General features: G+C 45.8%; 1 protein-coding gene across 1 annotated transcript in view; it reads left to right on the forward strand.

Annotated features, from left to right (window-relative positions):
* The window catches only part of STAB1 (stabilin 1), a 58,469-nt gene that overhangs the window by 24,507 nt on the left and 19,380 nt on the right, over positions 1-14,582 (forward strand). The window contains exons 17-37 of the mRNA XM_084269611.1: positions 264-344; positions 636-794; positions 1,696-1,758; positions 3,057-3,158; positions 4,078-4,164; positions 4,500-4,611; positions 5,023-5,206; positions 5,464-5,557; positions 6,435-6,593; positions 7,518-7,613; positions 8,003-8,098; positions 8,624-8,671; positions 9,475-9,605; positions 10,001-10,112; positions 10,334-10,411; positions 10,787-10,888; positions 11,380-11,487; positions 11,997-12,128; positions 12,324-12,452; positions 13,260-13,316; positions 14,096-14,191. Of these exons, the coding sequence (XP_084125737.1) occupies positions 264-344; positions 636-794; positions 1,696-1,758; positions 3,057-3,158; positions 4,078-4,164; positions 4,500-4,611; positions 5,023-5,206; positions 5,464-5,557; positions 6,435-6,593; positions 7,518-7,613; positions 8,003-8,098; positions 8,624-8,671; positions 9,475-9,605; positions 10,001-10,112; positions 10,334-10,411; positions 10,787-10,888; positions 11,380-11,487; positions 11,997-12,128; positions 12,324-12,452; positions 13,260-13,316; positions 14,096-14,191 (2,226 nt within the window). The remainder of the gene's footprint in view (positions 1-263; positions 345-635; positions 795-1,695; positions 1,759-3,056; positions 3,159-4,077; positions 4,165-4,499; positions 4,612-5,022; positions 5,207-5,463; positions 5,558-6,434; positions 6,594-7,517; positions 7,614-8,002; positions 8,099-8,623; positions 8,672-9,474; positions 9,606-10,000; positions 10,113-10,333; positions 10,412-10,786; positions 10,889-11,379; positions 11,488-11,996; positions 12,129-12,323; positions 12,453-13,259; positions 13,317-14,095; positions 14,192-14,582) is intronic.

Genomic DNA, 14,582 nt, shown 5'->3' on the forward strand with positions numbered 1-14,582 from the left:
GGTTTCAGCTGCACTGGACTGTTACTTACACAAGGGATGAAAACCAAAGCTGCTGCTGGTACCTCTGTGTTTGTGCTATTGCAAACAATTCCCTCTGACCCACTGTTTGTGTTTAAGTTATTTCATGACATGTCAATGCTAAAGTCCAGTCTCTTTTAGAACTTTTAAGTTGCTGGTATCATGGAAGGATTCTGTGAGCTGTACTGAAATGACCCTGCTTTTTTCACAGTACATTTGTATTTCAATGTGTGTTTTTACTTCAGGTGAGTGTAGAGAAGCTGATAATGATGCCACACATTGTTACTATGGCTAACCAGATACTTACCATCAACATCAGTGCAGATGTAAGTATGAATCAAAACCCTTTTGGGCAAACTCTCCTGTGCTATGGGAAAGTCTGGATGTGGTTCTGAACAATGTGGTTTCAGCCCATCTCTGCTTCCTCCTCTGCTTATAAAACCAAACTTAAGTGAGGTCATTGGATTAGTTTGCTTCTTACCCAACCTGTGACTCCACTAAGAGGCTTGACCATTTGTGTGGTTGCACTTGATGATGTGTGCCATCTGTTTCCTGCATTGGCTCCATACTGTCTAATGGGCTAAAATGCAGAGAAGTAATTTGTGTTTCTGCATCAGGGAAGAATTCTGATGGATGAATCTGGGATCCCCTTAAACATGCGAGACATCGTGGCGTCAAATGGTATTATTCATACCTTGGATGGCATCTTCATCCCTCCTTCAATAACTCCCATTCTGCCTCACAGATGCAATGAAGAGCAATATAAAATTGTGACAGTAAGTCAGCTTCTCCCATTCTCATGCTGGCAGTTGCTGTAAACCCCACGCTCACCCAGAGGGACAAAAGCAGGCTGTGTGAACTGCATTTGGGAAATGTGTTCTCTCTGAGAGCTCCCTGGATGTGAACTTACACAGTATCAACACCAACAGTGTTTCTCCTGTCAGCACTTGGCACTGCTTTGCTGGCAATCAGCATATGTTCCTTGTAGGTGGATGCTCTTTTCCTTGCACCTGCCCTGCCTTTGATTCAGAGGTATAGTTGCCTTTTCATAAGGCCTTTATGTGATCTTCTTCACCCCATAATTGCTAACTCAGCTGACATTGCTTTGTTCTCATTGCTGTCAGCACTGGTGTGCTGCAGTCTGGACAGGAAGCAGTCATGCAGTAGCAGGAGCTACAAATGCTGTGCAATTTGTACATCTGGAGAGTTTTGTGTGCCTTACTTTAGATGCTTGCTCCTCGGTTTGATCATTGATAGATTACTGAAAGAAGAAGAGGAGGCTCTGAATAGGCAAGAGATGCCCAATTTGGAGAGTCACAGTGAATCCCAAGTGGCCAGAGGATCCACAAAACCTGCTGATTTAGTGAGGCCTGCTGGATGGATGCCCAGAGTGTTTTCCAGCATATCTATGTGTCTAGTGGCTGGTAGACTCACAGGGTGGAGACAGACCCCATCTTGCAATCAGGTTCAAAGGAGTCATTTTATTTAAGTGATAAACTTATGCCATTTTAGAGTGTAGAAACTCCCTCCTGGGAATGTTTCTAATATATCATAGAATCATAGATATATATGATGTGATGTTTTGGGTATATATTGGGAGCAGAAGCTTTGTAGTGTTCTTGGCATGGGGAATAGGTTCCTTTGAAAAGATTATGTTTTCCCTTGTTTTCTTAACAGGGCTCTTGTGTGGATTGTGAGGCCCTTAACAGCAGCGTTTGCCCACCTGGCAGCAGAGAAATGGTAAATATTTGTGGTTACTTCTGCAGTTTCTTCTTTGCATGATGACATACAGACACACTGATGGACAGTTTCTAACACTAGCCACTTTCAAAAAATAGAGAGCAAGAAAGGCAACAAGTATAGAGGCAACCAGTTAGAGGATAAGCACTCCCCAGAGACCAATGCTCTGTGAGCCCAGACCGTCATCCACTAACTGCTCTGTACTGTTTCTTACTCTGATGTCTGTTTGCTGAATCTGTGGAGAGAGTTGTCAGACAGTCTGGGCTAAGAGCAGGTGTAGGCTTGCAGCTTCTAGTGCTCCTGCTGTGCCTCAGGCAGAGGTTTCCTGCTTACGCACTGAGTCTGCGAGCTCCTTCAGACTGCTACAGCCAAGCATGGTCCCAGTACTACCACTGCCTGTATGGCAGCCAGAGAATCACAAGCTTTCTGCACTGTGGAGGATGAGAAACAATTTGTTCTTAGCCTGTTCTCCCTGTTGATTGGGAGATTAGCAGAACTAGCTGAAGGTGGGGTAAGGAGGAAGAGACAAAGTGCTGGTGTTTGGGTTATCCCATGCTGAATTTAGTGGAGCAGCAAGTTCCAGGAAATCACCATGTGAAAGCCAGACCCAAGATGCTGCTTGTGGAAGCCAGAGAGATGTTCACCACTGTTAACTGTTGGGTGTCTTCTGAGAGATCTGATTTTCAGGAGAACTTGCGTGGTCTCAGCAGGAATGTCTGAAGTAGAGCTCTACAGAATTACGAGTCTCTGATTTTCTTCTCTGATTAAGGCAGGTGAAGCCAGAATCTGCCTGTGTCCCAGGCCCAATTCTGCCTGTGTCTAACCCTATGACAGGTCATTGAGCATTGTTCCAAAATTATTTGCAGTCCTTTCCCCTCTCCCTCACCCTGTCCATGTTCCCTCCCTCTGTCATTCTCTCTCCTCCTCTCTGCCCCACTCTCCCTCCCTCCTGCCTTTCCCCACTCCCTCTCTTCCCCCCCGCCCCTTGCTTACTGCCCCTCTGCCCTTTCCTCCACTCTCTCCCTCCCTTACCCTCTCCCCCTACTGTCACTCTCTCCCTTATCATGGACACTATTACTAGAACAAAAGGGCAGCACCTTGGCTCAGACTTGGGGCCTGCTGGGAGCAAGAGGAAACCACCATGTCCCTTCTCTCATGATAGGCATGCCGTAACAGTATCTTGTTCACCTTGACTCCTCTATGAACTTCCTCAACTCAGAGATGGATGTAGTTGCTCTCTGCAGCAAAAAGAGCAAAGGGGAAGGTGACAGTGCTGATGACTTGTTTTGTTTCTACAGGAACCAACCCTCTTTCCAAAAGAATGTGTCTACATCCACGATCCACGAGGCCTTAATGTCCTGAAGAGGGGGTGCGCCAAGTACTGCAATCAAACCGTGACAGTGAGTGTGATGGGCACATCCCTTTTGAAAGGAGCTCAGCTTTGCTCTCCCTAATTCATCAGGAAGAGTTCTGGCGCCTTGAAGTGAGAGATGGCTGGATGGGAGGAAAAGGAAAGATGTCCCATGCAAAGGGCTGTCCCCAGGACGTGGCTACCTGTTTTTCTTTGGCAAACAGAGAGAACGCAGGGTACCAAGATGCTACAAATGTTTGACAGCAGCTCAATTAAACATGCTTGCAATAAATAAATAAAACAAAGTATGCCAGTTGCAAGCAGCCAAGCTGGAGGAAGTTGGAGATGGGGTGCAGTGTTAGCTGTGGCACATTTTCTCTGAGAGTGCCCTGGTTTCAGCACTTCTTCTAAAGGAAAGTGCTCTTAAGATGTGAAATGATTGCATCCTGTTTATGAAACATGGCCAGATGGTTTGGAGAGGTCACTGTCAGTGAATGTGTGGGTCTGCAGCTCCTGAGCTCTCACAGTGAAAGCTGTATGGAATGATTTGTGGGTATCTCATTAAATACTGCTGCTTGTTTGTCTTGTGATTGCTCTTCTGTTGGTCAGTGGTGACAAGGCCTGCGATCCAGGACTGCTCCATGCTCCAAAGGAGCACAGTCCTCAGCAAGGATATAATAGGATTCAGTAAGAAATAAAAACTCATAGAAAACGTGGACCCTATTCACTGAAATCAGAGATAAAGTAGAAAATAGGGTTTTATTCTGAGAAGCTGGGAGCAGAAAGAGGGCTATTGTTGAAAAGTTATTTAAGTAGAGGAGCTCCTAGAAACACAGATGCCAAATGAGACAGTCCATTTCAGTCCCTGACAGGGAGAAGGACCAGAATTTCAGAACTGTGAGGACAAGATGACTCCAGGCAATTCTTGTTAATCACATAATACTTCACTGATTTTGCTTTTGTTTCAGAAACCTGGATGCTGCAAAGGATTCTTTGGTCCAGACTGTATTCCGTGCCCAGGGGGATTTTCCAGTCCGTGTTATGGCCGGGGAAATGTAAGAATGAAATACCCTGCTGTGTTGTGACGAGCGGCAGAGACAGGCTGGTTGGAGAGTGTAGATGTGCAATTCAGAGTTTGTGCTCCAGGGATGAGCCTTCAATGGTGGCAGCAGAAGATCCAGGGAGAATGGCATGTACTTGTCAGTGGGTTTTCTGTTTTGAGCTCCTGTGAATCATCTTGTCTGGCTATGTGGAGTTTTGCATTACTACCACCACACTTTGAAGTCCTGTTTTTTACTGTCAAAGTGCCTTTGCTAGATATCAACACCTTGGCTTTGCCCAGGTTCCTCAAGGCTCAATCACTTTGGTTTTCTTTTTCTTTTCCTTCCAGTGCAGCGATGGCATACAGGGGAATGGCAACTGTCACTGTTTTGAAGGTTTCAAAGGAATAGCCTGCCACATCTGTTCAGACCCAAATAAGCATGGCGAGAACTGCGACCAAGGTTGGTAACTCTGATGAAGACACATGGGGAACAAGTAGGTCAAGGATATAGTGTGGGTTCAGGTGTCCTGGATTCCCTTCTGGCACGGTCAGCATCATAAAGATGTGATGGAAATGTCATCATGGGTGTCCCTTCAGACAACAGTGGAGAAAACATGGCAGGTATAACAGTGGTGATGGTGGTCTTGGAAACATGAGCGAAATTTAGGTGTGGGACTTCGACTTAGGTCTCTTCTGCTTGAAAAGAAAAGATGGTTGACAAGGACCTTAAGCTTGATAGCTTAAATTTCAACCTGTCCTTACAACCCATAAAAACCACAGACCCTGTGAAGGAAAGTTGGTAATCTACAAATCCTCTGTGGTGGATTCTGCACGTTTTGTAGTGACTGGTCTTTTTCCACATCCATGACAGATTGTGGCTGTGTCCATGGCATCTGTGACAACAGGCCTGGCAGTGGCGGTGTGTGTCAGTCCTGGTCCTGTAAGGAAGGCTATGTTGGGAAATTCTGTGACAAGACATCCAAGAACTGTGGCCCGAGTGGGCTGTCCCAGTACTGCCACCAGAACGCTGTCTGCAGCCTCAATGACACAGCAAGGTCAGTCTTTTTGGCACACACATTCAGGGCACATTGTCACTGTACAGGCACACAGCAGCTGTGAGGCTGCCAGCCCTGGGATTGTGTGTATATGTGTATATACTTCTTGCACAGGATTGTTTGAGTAATGCAACCAAACTGATAGAAGTTAAAGTCAGGTTCTTGCTTCCTTGAGAAGCTCGAATTGCCTTTTGGTCTCTGATGGCTTTCAGCAGGAGCTGCTCCATCTGTGTCCCTTTTGTGCTTATCCATTTAAGGTGCATCTGCATGGATGGATATGAAGGGGATGGGTTTTCCTGCCAGCCCATCGACCTGTGTAGTCAGCCAGAACGAGGAGGCTGTTCACAGAATGTAAGTGGGGTCAGACCATCGAAGCATGGAGAAGCAGCTCCTATCAATAGAGCAGGGATCCAGGACCCTTGGGACTGGTACAGATTTTTGTGTGCTAACTTCCTCTGGCTGTAAGATGGGATGAAATAGCAGGTACATTGACACAGTTGTGATAAGGATGTCAATCGTTTAGTGCCAAACTGTGACACCCCAGGGGGAGTTTGATTGGTCTGCACAGATATTTTGGCAGCCACAGAGTTTAACTGCATAGAGAAGTTGCTTTTGTATTGATTTTCCCCTCGAGCTTTTCTAATGTCTCTTAGCTTCTCTGTTGCATGTTGAGACTGTAGCTTACTCGTGCACTCCAACTCACATCATTATCCTTAGTAAAAAACTTTGGTGCTTTACGATGGAAATGACTACCAAATGGCCTGACCTCATCATAGTTTAGACCCCTCAGTGAAAGGAACATGTTGGGCCATGTAGAAAGAAATAGGATAGCACTGAGTACAAAGTAGGTCTTTCATGAGAGAGATCTGCCCTCCATCATTGATTCCATCGTGATGTCCAGGCAGGATATTGTGCTTCTCCTCTTCAGGCAGTATTTCTTCTTTAATACAAGAGCTTTAAAGGATGGTAAGGAATGCCCTGCGACCTCTGAGCCACCCTAGACACAAGTTCCTGCCTGTCTGAAAACACAGAATGCTTCCAGAACCACTTGGTTGTGAAGCTGTCTAGGACTTTTCTGGTGAAGATGCTTCCAGCCCTCAGTGCTGGCATCAGAGTTGGTCATTCAGAAACTCTCCTCAGTCTGACCAAGGAGCTTTGTTGCTGTATTTCCATTCACACTCCCTCTCTTCTGCTGAGTGTAAATCCTGTTCTCTCCTTTCTCCTGGAGGCCCTGTGCACCAGTACAGGCCCTGGCACTGCCACCTGCCAGTGCAACACAGGCTGGACCGGGGACGGGAAGGCCTGTGTGGCTATAGACAACTGCGTGCTGGAGAGCAGAGGCAACTGTCACGTCAACGCTGACTGCGTTTACATCGGCCCTGGGCAGGTATGGTCAGTGGTGGGCTCAGCATTTCCAAAGCTGCTCTGAGGTGGCCAGGATGGCCAGGAATGGGGCTGGTCTGCAGCAAAGCCTGCTAGTTTGCTGACAGATACACTGGCTGCAGCTAAAACCACACAGCATGCTTGCATGGGGTGAGATGCACTGATCTGTTTAATGCTGCTGATCTACTCCCAGACTTTATGCAGCAAAGGGAAGAGACTCTAATCTATAATATGGATCAGTATAAGGCATCAGTTACTATGACAGCCTTTCCCCCATCCTGTTCCCAGATCACAGCATTGTCTCTGGGCAATGCTGAAATATACAGAGAAGCATATGCAGCTGTTCAGATAGTCCGTGGAGGGAGCTGGACTGGCAGTTGGGCATGCTGAGATAGGAGGAAGGCATGCAGGAAAGGTGGCTTTTTCAGGGTGCTGCTTATTAAAGTGCTTCTCTCCACTGAGCCAGGGGAACTTTGGACAATGTGTTGAGAAAAGATGCCAAACTATTAGCAGGTTCTCATGAGGTGAGATGTATGAGTGCTTCCCTAGCTATCTTAAAAGCAGGAAACTTTTAAATGAACCCGTATTCTGACATTCACTAACTGTGTGTCATTCCCTGAAAAGCTGGAAATAAAGATGGAAAACATCCTGTTCAAGTGACCATCCCACAGCTAAACAGTGCAAAGGGTCAGCACACTTCAGTAATCAGGCACCGTGTGTACTGTGCTTGAGGATGATGTTCTGCTAAGGAAATACCTCCACATTTCCAGGTCACAGAATCACAGAATATCTCCCCATTTCCAAGTCTTGAGGGACTGGGAAGAAAATTTGGAAAAAGAAATCAATAGGGTTTGCTGCTTAGGCCTTTCTTGGGTAGCAAATGAGGGTGCTCTGATAGGTCTATAAAACTGCACTGTCTTTCTTGCAGAGCACGTGTGTGTGCAAGAGGGGTTATGCTGGTGATGGCCACAACTGCGATGCAATCAACCCATGCTTGATGGACAACGGTGGCTGCCATGACCTGGTGAGTAGCTAAAGAGCTGACCCAAGGCTGGTATGGCAGTGGAGGTTCTTCTGCTCACTGACAGAGTTTTTTCAGACATGGCATAGAGAGAGTTGCAAGGACTGATGTCCATCATCTTATTGGCATGGCACTGAGGTGTTATAAATGCTTGGTCTGTGATTTACATAGGCAGATTCTCTGATTTTTGTGAGTTCACACAACCAAAGCCTTCATCAAGGCTTTGCTGCCTGAGGTATAAATTCAGGGTAGCAATAAAGACAACAGGAGGAAGATGCTTCTGTGTACTCCTCTAGCCCAGGCCATGGAAGGCCAGAATTTGATTTCTTGATAGGTGTAACCCTGCTTACCCTGCGTTTGCTCTCTTATTTCTTTTTAACTTGTATTTGCAGGCTACATGTGTACATATTGGAGGAGGAGAGAGATCCTGCACTTGTCCTCAAGGCTACATGGGGGATGGCATGACATGCTATGGGGACATTGAAAAAGTGAGTGAAAAACAAATGTCTGAGGTTTTCTTGATGTTGGGGAGAAATGGCTCTGCTCTTACTTGCCTTTTCGGTCACCCAAGTTGAGTCTGCCTGCCAGCACCAGCCTGACAGTGCAGCACATGTCCCCAAGGACATGGGGACAGAACTAGTGTGTTAGTGAAACCATTGGCAATGCTTTCTAAACTGCTTCCCCTCTGTCTGTCCTGAGCAATGTCATCTGTTTGGGGGTTTTTTGTTGTTTGGAAAGTTTTTCAGGTCAGAGCTTCTAGGCCCATTTTCTGGCCTTATAAATATCAAAGACCATTGTGGATTTGTCCCTGTCCCTAGCAAACATGAGCGACTGCAGATGAGTTGAAAAGAGTTTGTACATTTGGGCATATATTTATTTTAATGTCTGGAGTGTGGGTTTAGGAGTGCCCAGATTTGACATTGCAAAGGGCTCCTTTCCCCCACCCTGGGTCTCTCAGCCTTGCAGCCCCAATGCTCAGCAGGGGTAACTCTTCTCTTGTTTCTCTTTGGAAGGAGCTGGCCAGCAATCCCCACTTTGCAGGCTTCTATGACTGGATTAAGGTAAGAACAGCCATGGGATGACCACATGGGTAAGTTTGGTAGGAGCAAATCTCTTGTGAACACTGCTAGAGAAAGAGCAACTCCAGTTATCTGTTTTCATTAGAGAAGAACAAGACAACAGCAAAGGAGAAATCATTACAGGGCAGATGTGCAGAAAAGCTGTGGAGTTTGTGATAGAATGAGGTTCATGGGTGTGTTTTGGGGACCTTGTTTCTAGCACCAGAGAGTGCTGGGGCTGTGTGACACTTATTTGTCATGGTTGTATCACCTGTAACTCCTGGCCATCATAAAATAGCACAGAAGGGAAAGAAAAAGAGGCAGCATTATAATAGCTGTTTTTCAGAAAAGCATGTTTGTCTTTTTCTTGTTACTGCTTTCCTGTCTCTAGTGGGGCAATAAGAGGCACTCTGCAGCATCTGTGGAAGCAGGCTATGATGTACAACATGTAATTGAGCTTTAGCTCACCTGTCCTGCTGCATACATTGCTTTTGCCAGGAGTAATCATGGTTGTGTCCTCCCCCCCAAACTGATGGTGAGGCTTCAGAAAGGATTTATGGATAGGATTTAATGTGTTTGAAACTTAACTGAAGTACAAAAGTAGGGCTTAAAGCAGCAGATTTTCTTCTGGCAAACAGGTGTCAACTGTTTTGGCTAAACCATCTGTGGCAGTCATTGACTGCCAGCAGCATTGACCTGCTGTGTGGCTGGAGGGTGTGCATGGGATGACTGTAATTAATGTAATTAATACATTCTGTGGTAGACTGGCATGTCTTATTTCTTCATTTTTGTGCTTTCGACAACAGAAATCTCTCTTCAGCATCCCAGCAGGAACCAATGTCACTGTGCTGGTGCCATCAGAGACAGCTATCAAAAACTTGAGGGAGACAGAGAAAGACTTCTGGTTGACCCCCTACGTGCTGCCATTTTTAGTTAGGTATGAAGAGACTCCTGCCTTTGCTTTCTACTGCCACTCAACTGTAACAAAGGCATGAGCTAGATTCCTGCCTCTACAAGACCAATAGAAAGTTATCTGGAGATAAATATAAAAGCAAGATTAAATATCTAACAGGCAAAGAATTTACCAGGCATTTAAAATATAACAGACCACAGGCTATGGAAAGTGGGTTTATTCTTCATTTATTTGCTGAGAGAGGTTTTCCCCATCATGTAGATGCAGATGGCATCAGGACAAGTAATTCCCTCCATCGTTGTCTCCATATGCTGAACTACTGCATGTGAGAGATCTGAATGTTGGGTGGCATGGTCTTGTCTCCCTGTAATTACAAACAGTGCCCTAATATTCCCTTTACCTGCCTTTTTTCCCTTCAGAGCCCACTTTCTTGAAGGCATCTTCACTGGTGAACACCTCAAAAAGTACAATGGGCTAGAGATACCCACCCTCAACCCGCAGACCAGATGGCAGATAAATTCCAGCAGCAGTGTAAGGCTTCTTCTTTACATAATGCACATGTACCAGGATCAAACTGAGAGCTTTTATATCCAGTGCAGACCCTGGGTGGGACACCTGTGCCCTCACGCTCAGACACCTTTTAAAAACTGTACCCAGATCAATCCTGTGCAACCTTGAACAAGATACATATTTGTTTTGAACTTACTTGGCAATTTATAATCCTTTTGCTTCTCCCTCTGATACATTTGCAGGTATTAAGCATCCAGAATGTGAGTGTAGTCATCAGTGACATCCCTGCCAGCAACGGCATCATTCACGTCCTCAGTAAGGTACGTTGGTACATGTGATGCTGTGAAGTGCTGCAGTTGCAGCAGCAGGCTTGTGTGGGGGCATCTGTGATGGGGCCATGGAGTTACATGTCTGGATGGTTAGGAAGGAATATAATGGCAAAAATATATTCAGATATCACGAGGTCCTGACAGATGTTTCCTGTGCAGCAGTGTTTAATGCTTAAAATATTTGTGTCCAGGAAAAGCGTGAGGGAAGTTCCTCTTCTCTTGCCTGACAGAAGAGTTAAGGCTATTGCAGAATTGTGCAAAATGAGTCTGTTACTAATTGCCTTTCTTGTGAGCAAGGCAGGAGTCTAGTGTGATTTTCCCCAGAGCCCTTTGCACAACCTTACTATGGACTCACTTTTTCTGCAGGTTTTGTTGCCACCCCCAGGAGATATCCCACCAGCTCCTCCTGGTCTACAGGAGCAGCTGGAGACAGTGGCCTCGTTCAGCACATTCAAAGACTTGCTACAGGTAAGCAGTTCACTTGAACACTGTTGTGGTTGTCAGAACTGTCTTTTGAGCAAATGCACAACTTACTCCCCACTGGTGGTCCTAAATTTGTACTGCCTGGTGAGAAAAGAGAGACCACTTGTTTCCTACCATTCCGGAGTGTTCTTCTAGGAAAGCTCTTTGGAGTAGCCAAACGATTCTATGCCTGCAGTTAGATCTCTCTGTCATTGGCACGTTACTACAGTGGAAGATGACCTATCTGCTGTGGGTGCTGTCATGCTCGTGCAGGGCAGAGAAACCTAGAGGAAGGATGTTTCATAATCAAGAAGCTGTACTTCCATCAGTCCGGGATGAGGAGCAAGCAATTAGATGTGTGTGACTGAGCAGAAGTTGTATATCCCATTTTTGAGCATTTCCTCTGGAGCTCTTGCCTTTGTAATAGATTTCATGTGTGGTTTTGTTTTTAGTGAGTACAAATACAATTGCCAATGATACTGTTTTGACATTTTTAGCAATACCAGCTCATTGGGAAAATTGAATCTTCTGAAAAATACACAGTTTTTGTTCCTGGAAACAATTCCATTGAGGAGTACTGCCATGGTGCCAATGTGACACAGTTGGTAAGCTCACTGCTTGCTTACAGTTTGAATATGTATTGTGGCAAGTGCAGGGATACATGCACTACCAGATCTTAAACTTGCTCTCAGCGGACTTAGGCATGGAGAGGATAAACATATCTGATACTGAATCTAGGAGAAATGGGGCAGAGAGAAATGAGAGGGTTTCCTGAGGTGTTGCAGTAGGATCTGAAAAGTATATTTGGATTCCAAGTGCAAATTTCTGAGTAGATTTGAATGTGGATAGTTGCCACAACATGCTCCCCTTTCTTGCTGGCTGTGTCATATCTATGGAAATTTTGAACCTTTTGAAAGGTTCCCAAAAATATTTACAACCTCATCCACTAGGAGTCATCAGGTGTGATCAGTCATCTGTGATTGAAAGGGCATTACTAAGCATTGTGGGCTTAATTAGCTGTTACAGATTGAACTCTTCTCATGCCATACCTGTGACTGTGTTGTAGTCTAGGAAGTCAAAAAGAGTCCTAACATTTGTTTTTTTGTGGATTTAGGACAATGAGACAGTGCAGTACCACGTCATACTGGGAGAGAAGCTCTCACCCCTGGACTTGAGAAGTGGAATCCATAAGAACAGCATGTTAGGGCTCTCCTATTGGCTAATGTTTTATCAAAACAGCACCCAGGTAAGGAGGGAAGACTGTTCTGCCACTGGAGGATCTGGCTAGATCAATCACTTTCTAAGGCTGGTGGCTGAATGTACTCATGTCTGTTTTGGACATCCTTACAGCTTGCCTACTGTAGCTGTCTGACAGCTGTCAGGCAATCCATGCAAAAGGAGTTGAAGATTATCACCTCAGCTGTTTCCTTCTCCTTTGCAGAAGTTTGTCAATAATATTCCTTTGGATGGAAAATTTCTTGAGACAAAGAATGGCATGTTGATTGGGGTTTCAGAGGTCCTCCAGATACAGAAGAATCGTTGCACTGCCAATACCACCACCATACAAAAGGTAATGATGACTGCCAACAAGTGAACCACCATTTCACAGGGTTTCTCCACCTGCTAAACCACACATCAATAGCAGAAGACCTACCTTGTCTCTTCCATATGGATGTAACAGTAGCTTGTGATCTGACCCCCAGATGAGCCTCATGTGAAATGGGACATCAGGGAGACTTGGTACCTCAGACTCCATAACTCCAATGCAGCAGCTCTGCAGCTGTGCATAGCTCCTGCACCAGTCATGTTCACGTTGGGGCTCTCTCACAGTGCCAACCATGGGGCAGGCTGGTGCAGGGAGTGCAGGATGCTGAGCTGTTCCAGGAGAGTCCAGCCCAGTCTTTGCATGGCATCACCAGAAGCTCCCCTAGGAAATGCTATGGTCTGTCTGGAAGTCATGGCCAAGTCCAGGCCACATGTATCCTGTGGTTCTTGGCCATCTGAAGATAGCAGGGCCAGAGTGGGCAGGGCAGAGTGTTTGAAACCTTGCATGAAGGAACTCCAGGCCTGCAGAATGCCCTGTCCTAGTTCAGGGAGTCAGAAGAGGTGTTACATGGGATCTCTTCTAGTTTGTTTTCTGGCACAGCCTCTGGCGTGCAGAAATAAGGCCTTATGTGAAGTCTGATAGCAGCCAGGACCTGAGGGCCATGCATCATAATTATTATTCTGCTGGTGTTTTGAGCCACAGAGATAAATCCATCTTTGTCTTTGCCCCAGCTAGCAGCCTGTGCAGCACCATTTGTAACTCAAGATTAGTGTCTCGGGGGGGCACGGGCAGAGGACACACATGTGACTTGTCCTGTTCTCTGTGCCCTAGTCAAGATGCGGCAAGTGTGAGAAGGGGATCAAGTGCCCTCCTGGATCAGTTCTTGTGGTGAGTCTCTTGATTCATGCAACATCTCACAGACTGCAGATAGTGCTTTGATGTCCTTCTATTGCTCTGCAGATGTCACCTTGATGCCTGAAAAAATGGGTTCTTGACTCTTCTGTGGCTCATTCATTAGCAGGGATTGCAAGTGAAAGCAGACATCAAGGGAGGTTTATGCAGGAAAAGCAAAAACATGACCATGAGGAAGAGCTGGCACCATGCTTTGCCTGAATTTCAGGAGCCCTTTAGAGCATGCAGTGTGAGGAGTTTCCCCCCTTAGGGAGGAAAAAGAGACTTCTTTTTTGATCTTTTGACGTTATCTTCAAGGAAAGACAATTTCAGGGTGCCAATAGCAATTTCCCAGGCCAGACCATTGATTTATGCACGCAGATGGGCTGGTTGTGCCTGCTATTTGTTTGTGAGTGAGTGACAAATGTTTCTAGAGAGGAAAACAACTAAACATTTCATCTCATGAATTGCTCAGCAGACACATCTGGTTTCTTAGGCTTAGTTACTCTATGTCGAAATTTTTTCCATTGCTTCTTCTCAGTAGTCATGTATCATGGATTTGGCAGGTAACTAAGTACACTAGGTGTAGTGACCTCCCATCTGGAGATGCCTCATTGGTCTCAGCTCTGGAAAGTCCAAATTTGTAGGGCCTTTCCTGTAGCATAAAAAACATTATGTCTCTGTTAGATAAAACCACCACCATGCACACCAGAATGTACAATCTGTCTAAATAGTGGAATATATTCTGTCTGTTTCTATGTTAATTGTATCTGTAGGAATCACCAGGCAGCAAGAACCTCGCTCGCTGCGAGCTACGCTCTGGGGATGCAGGAATACTTGGCTGCCATTTCACCTGTGCAAAAGTTTCTCTGGTAAGAAAAACAGTTGCCTCAGATTCATTTTGAGAAAAGCAAGATGGGTATTAGAAGTAGAGCCATGAAAATCCAGCCTGTGCTGATGCCCTGGCTGCATCTGTGCCATCGTGTACCTGTGGCTGGGCTCATCTGGGAGTCACACTCCATCCTGGAGACAGAGGGCCTGCAGAAATGTCTTTACAGTGATGGATCGTGCCTTCTGCTTTGGTGGTGTTGCTTTGGGTTTTGTCCTGCAGAGGAAGAGAAGGACTTGAATGTTTGCAGTCTGGTTTCCTAAGGAAATGAGGCATGCACGATGGCATTTTGCTTGTGCACGTGCCTTCCTGAATCACTGATGGCTGATTGGAGCCAAACCAAAGTGGGGAGCAGAAGGTCTCACAACTATTAT

The sequence above is a fragment of the Gallinula chloropus genome (genome assembly GCF_964237585.1).
Source record: "Gallinula chloropus genome assembly, chromosome: 12".
NCBI lineage: Eukaryota > Metazoa > Chordata > Aves > Gruiformes > Rallidae > Gallinula > Gallinula chloropus.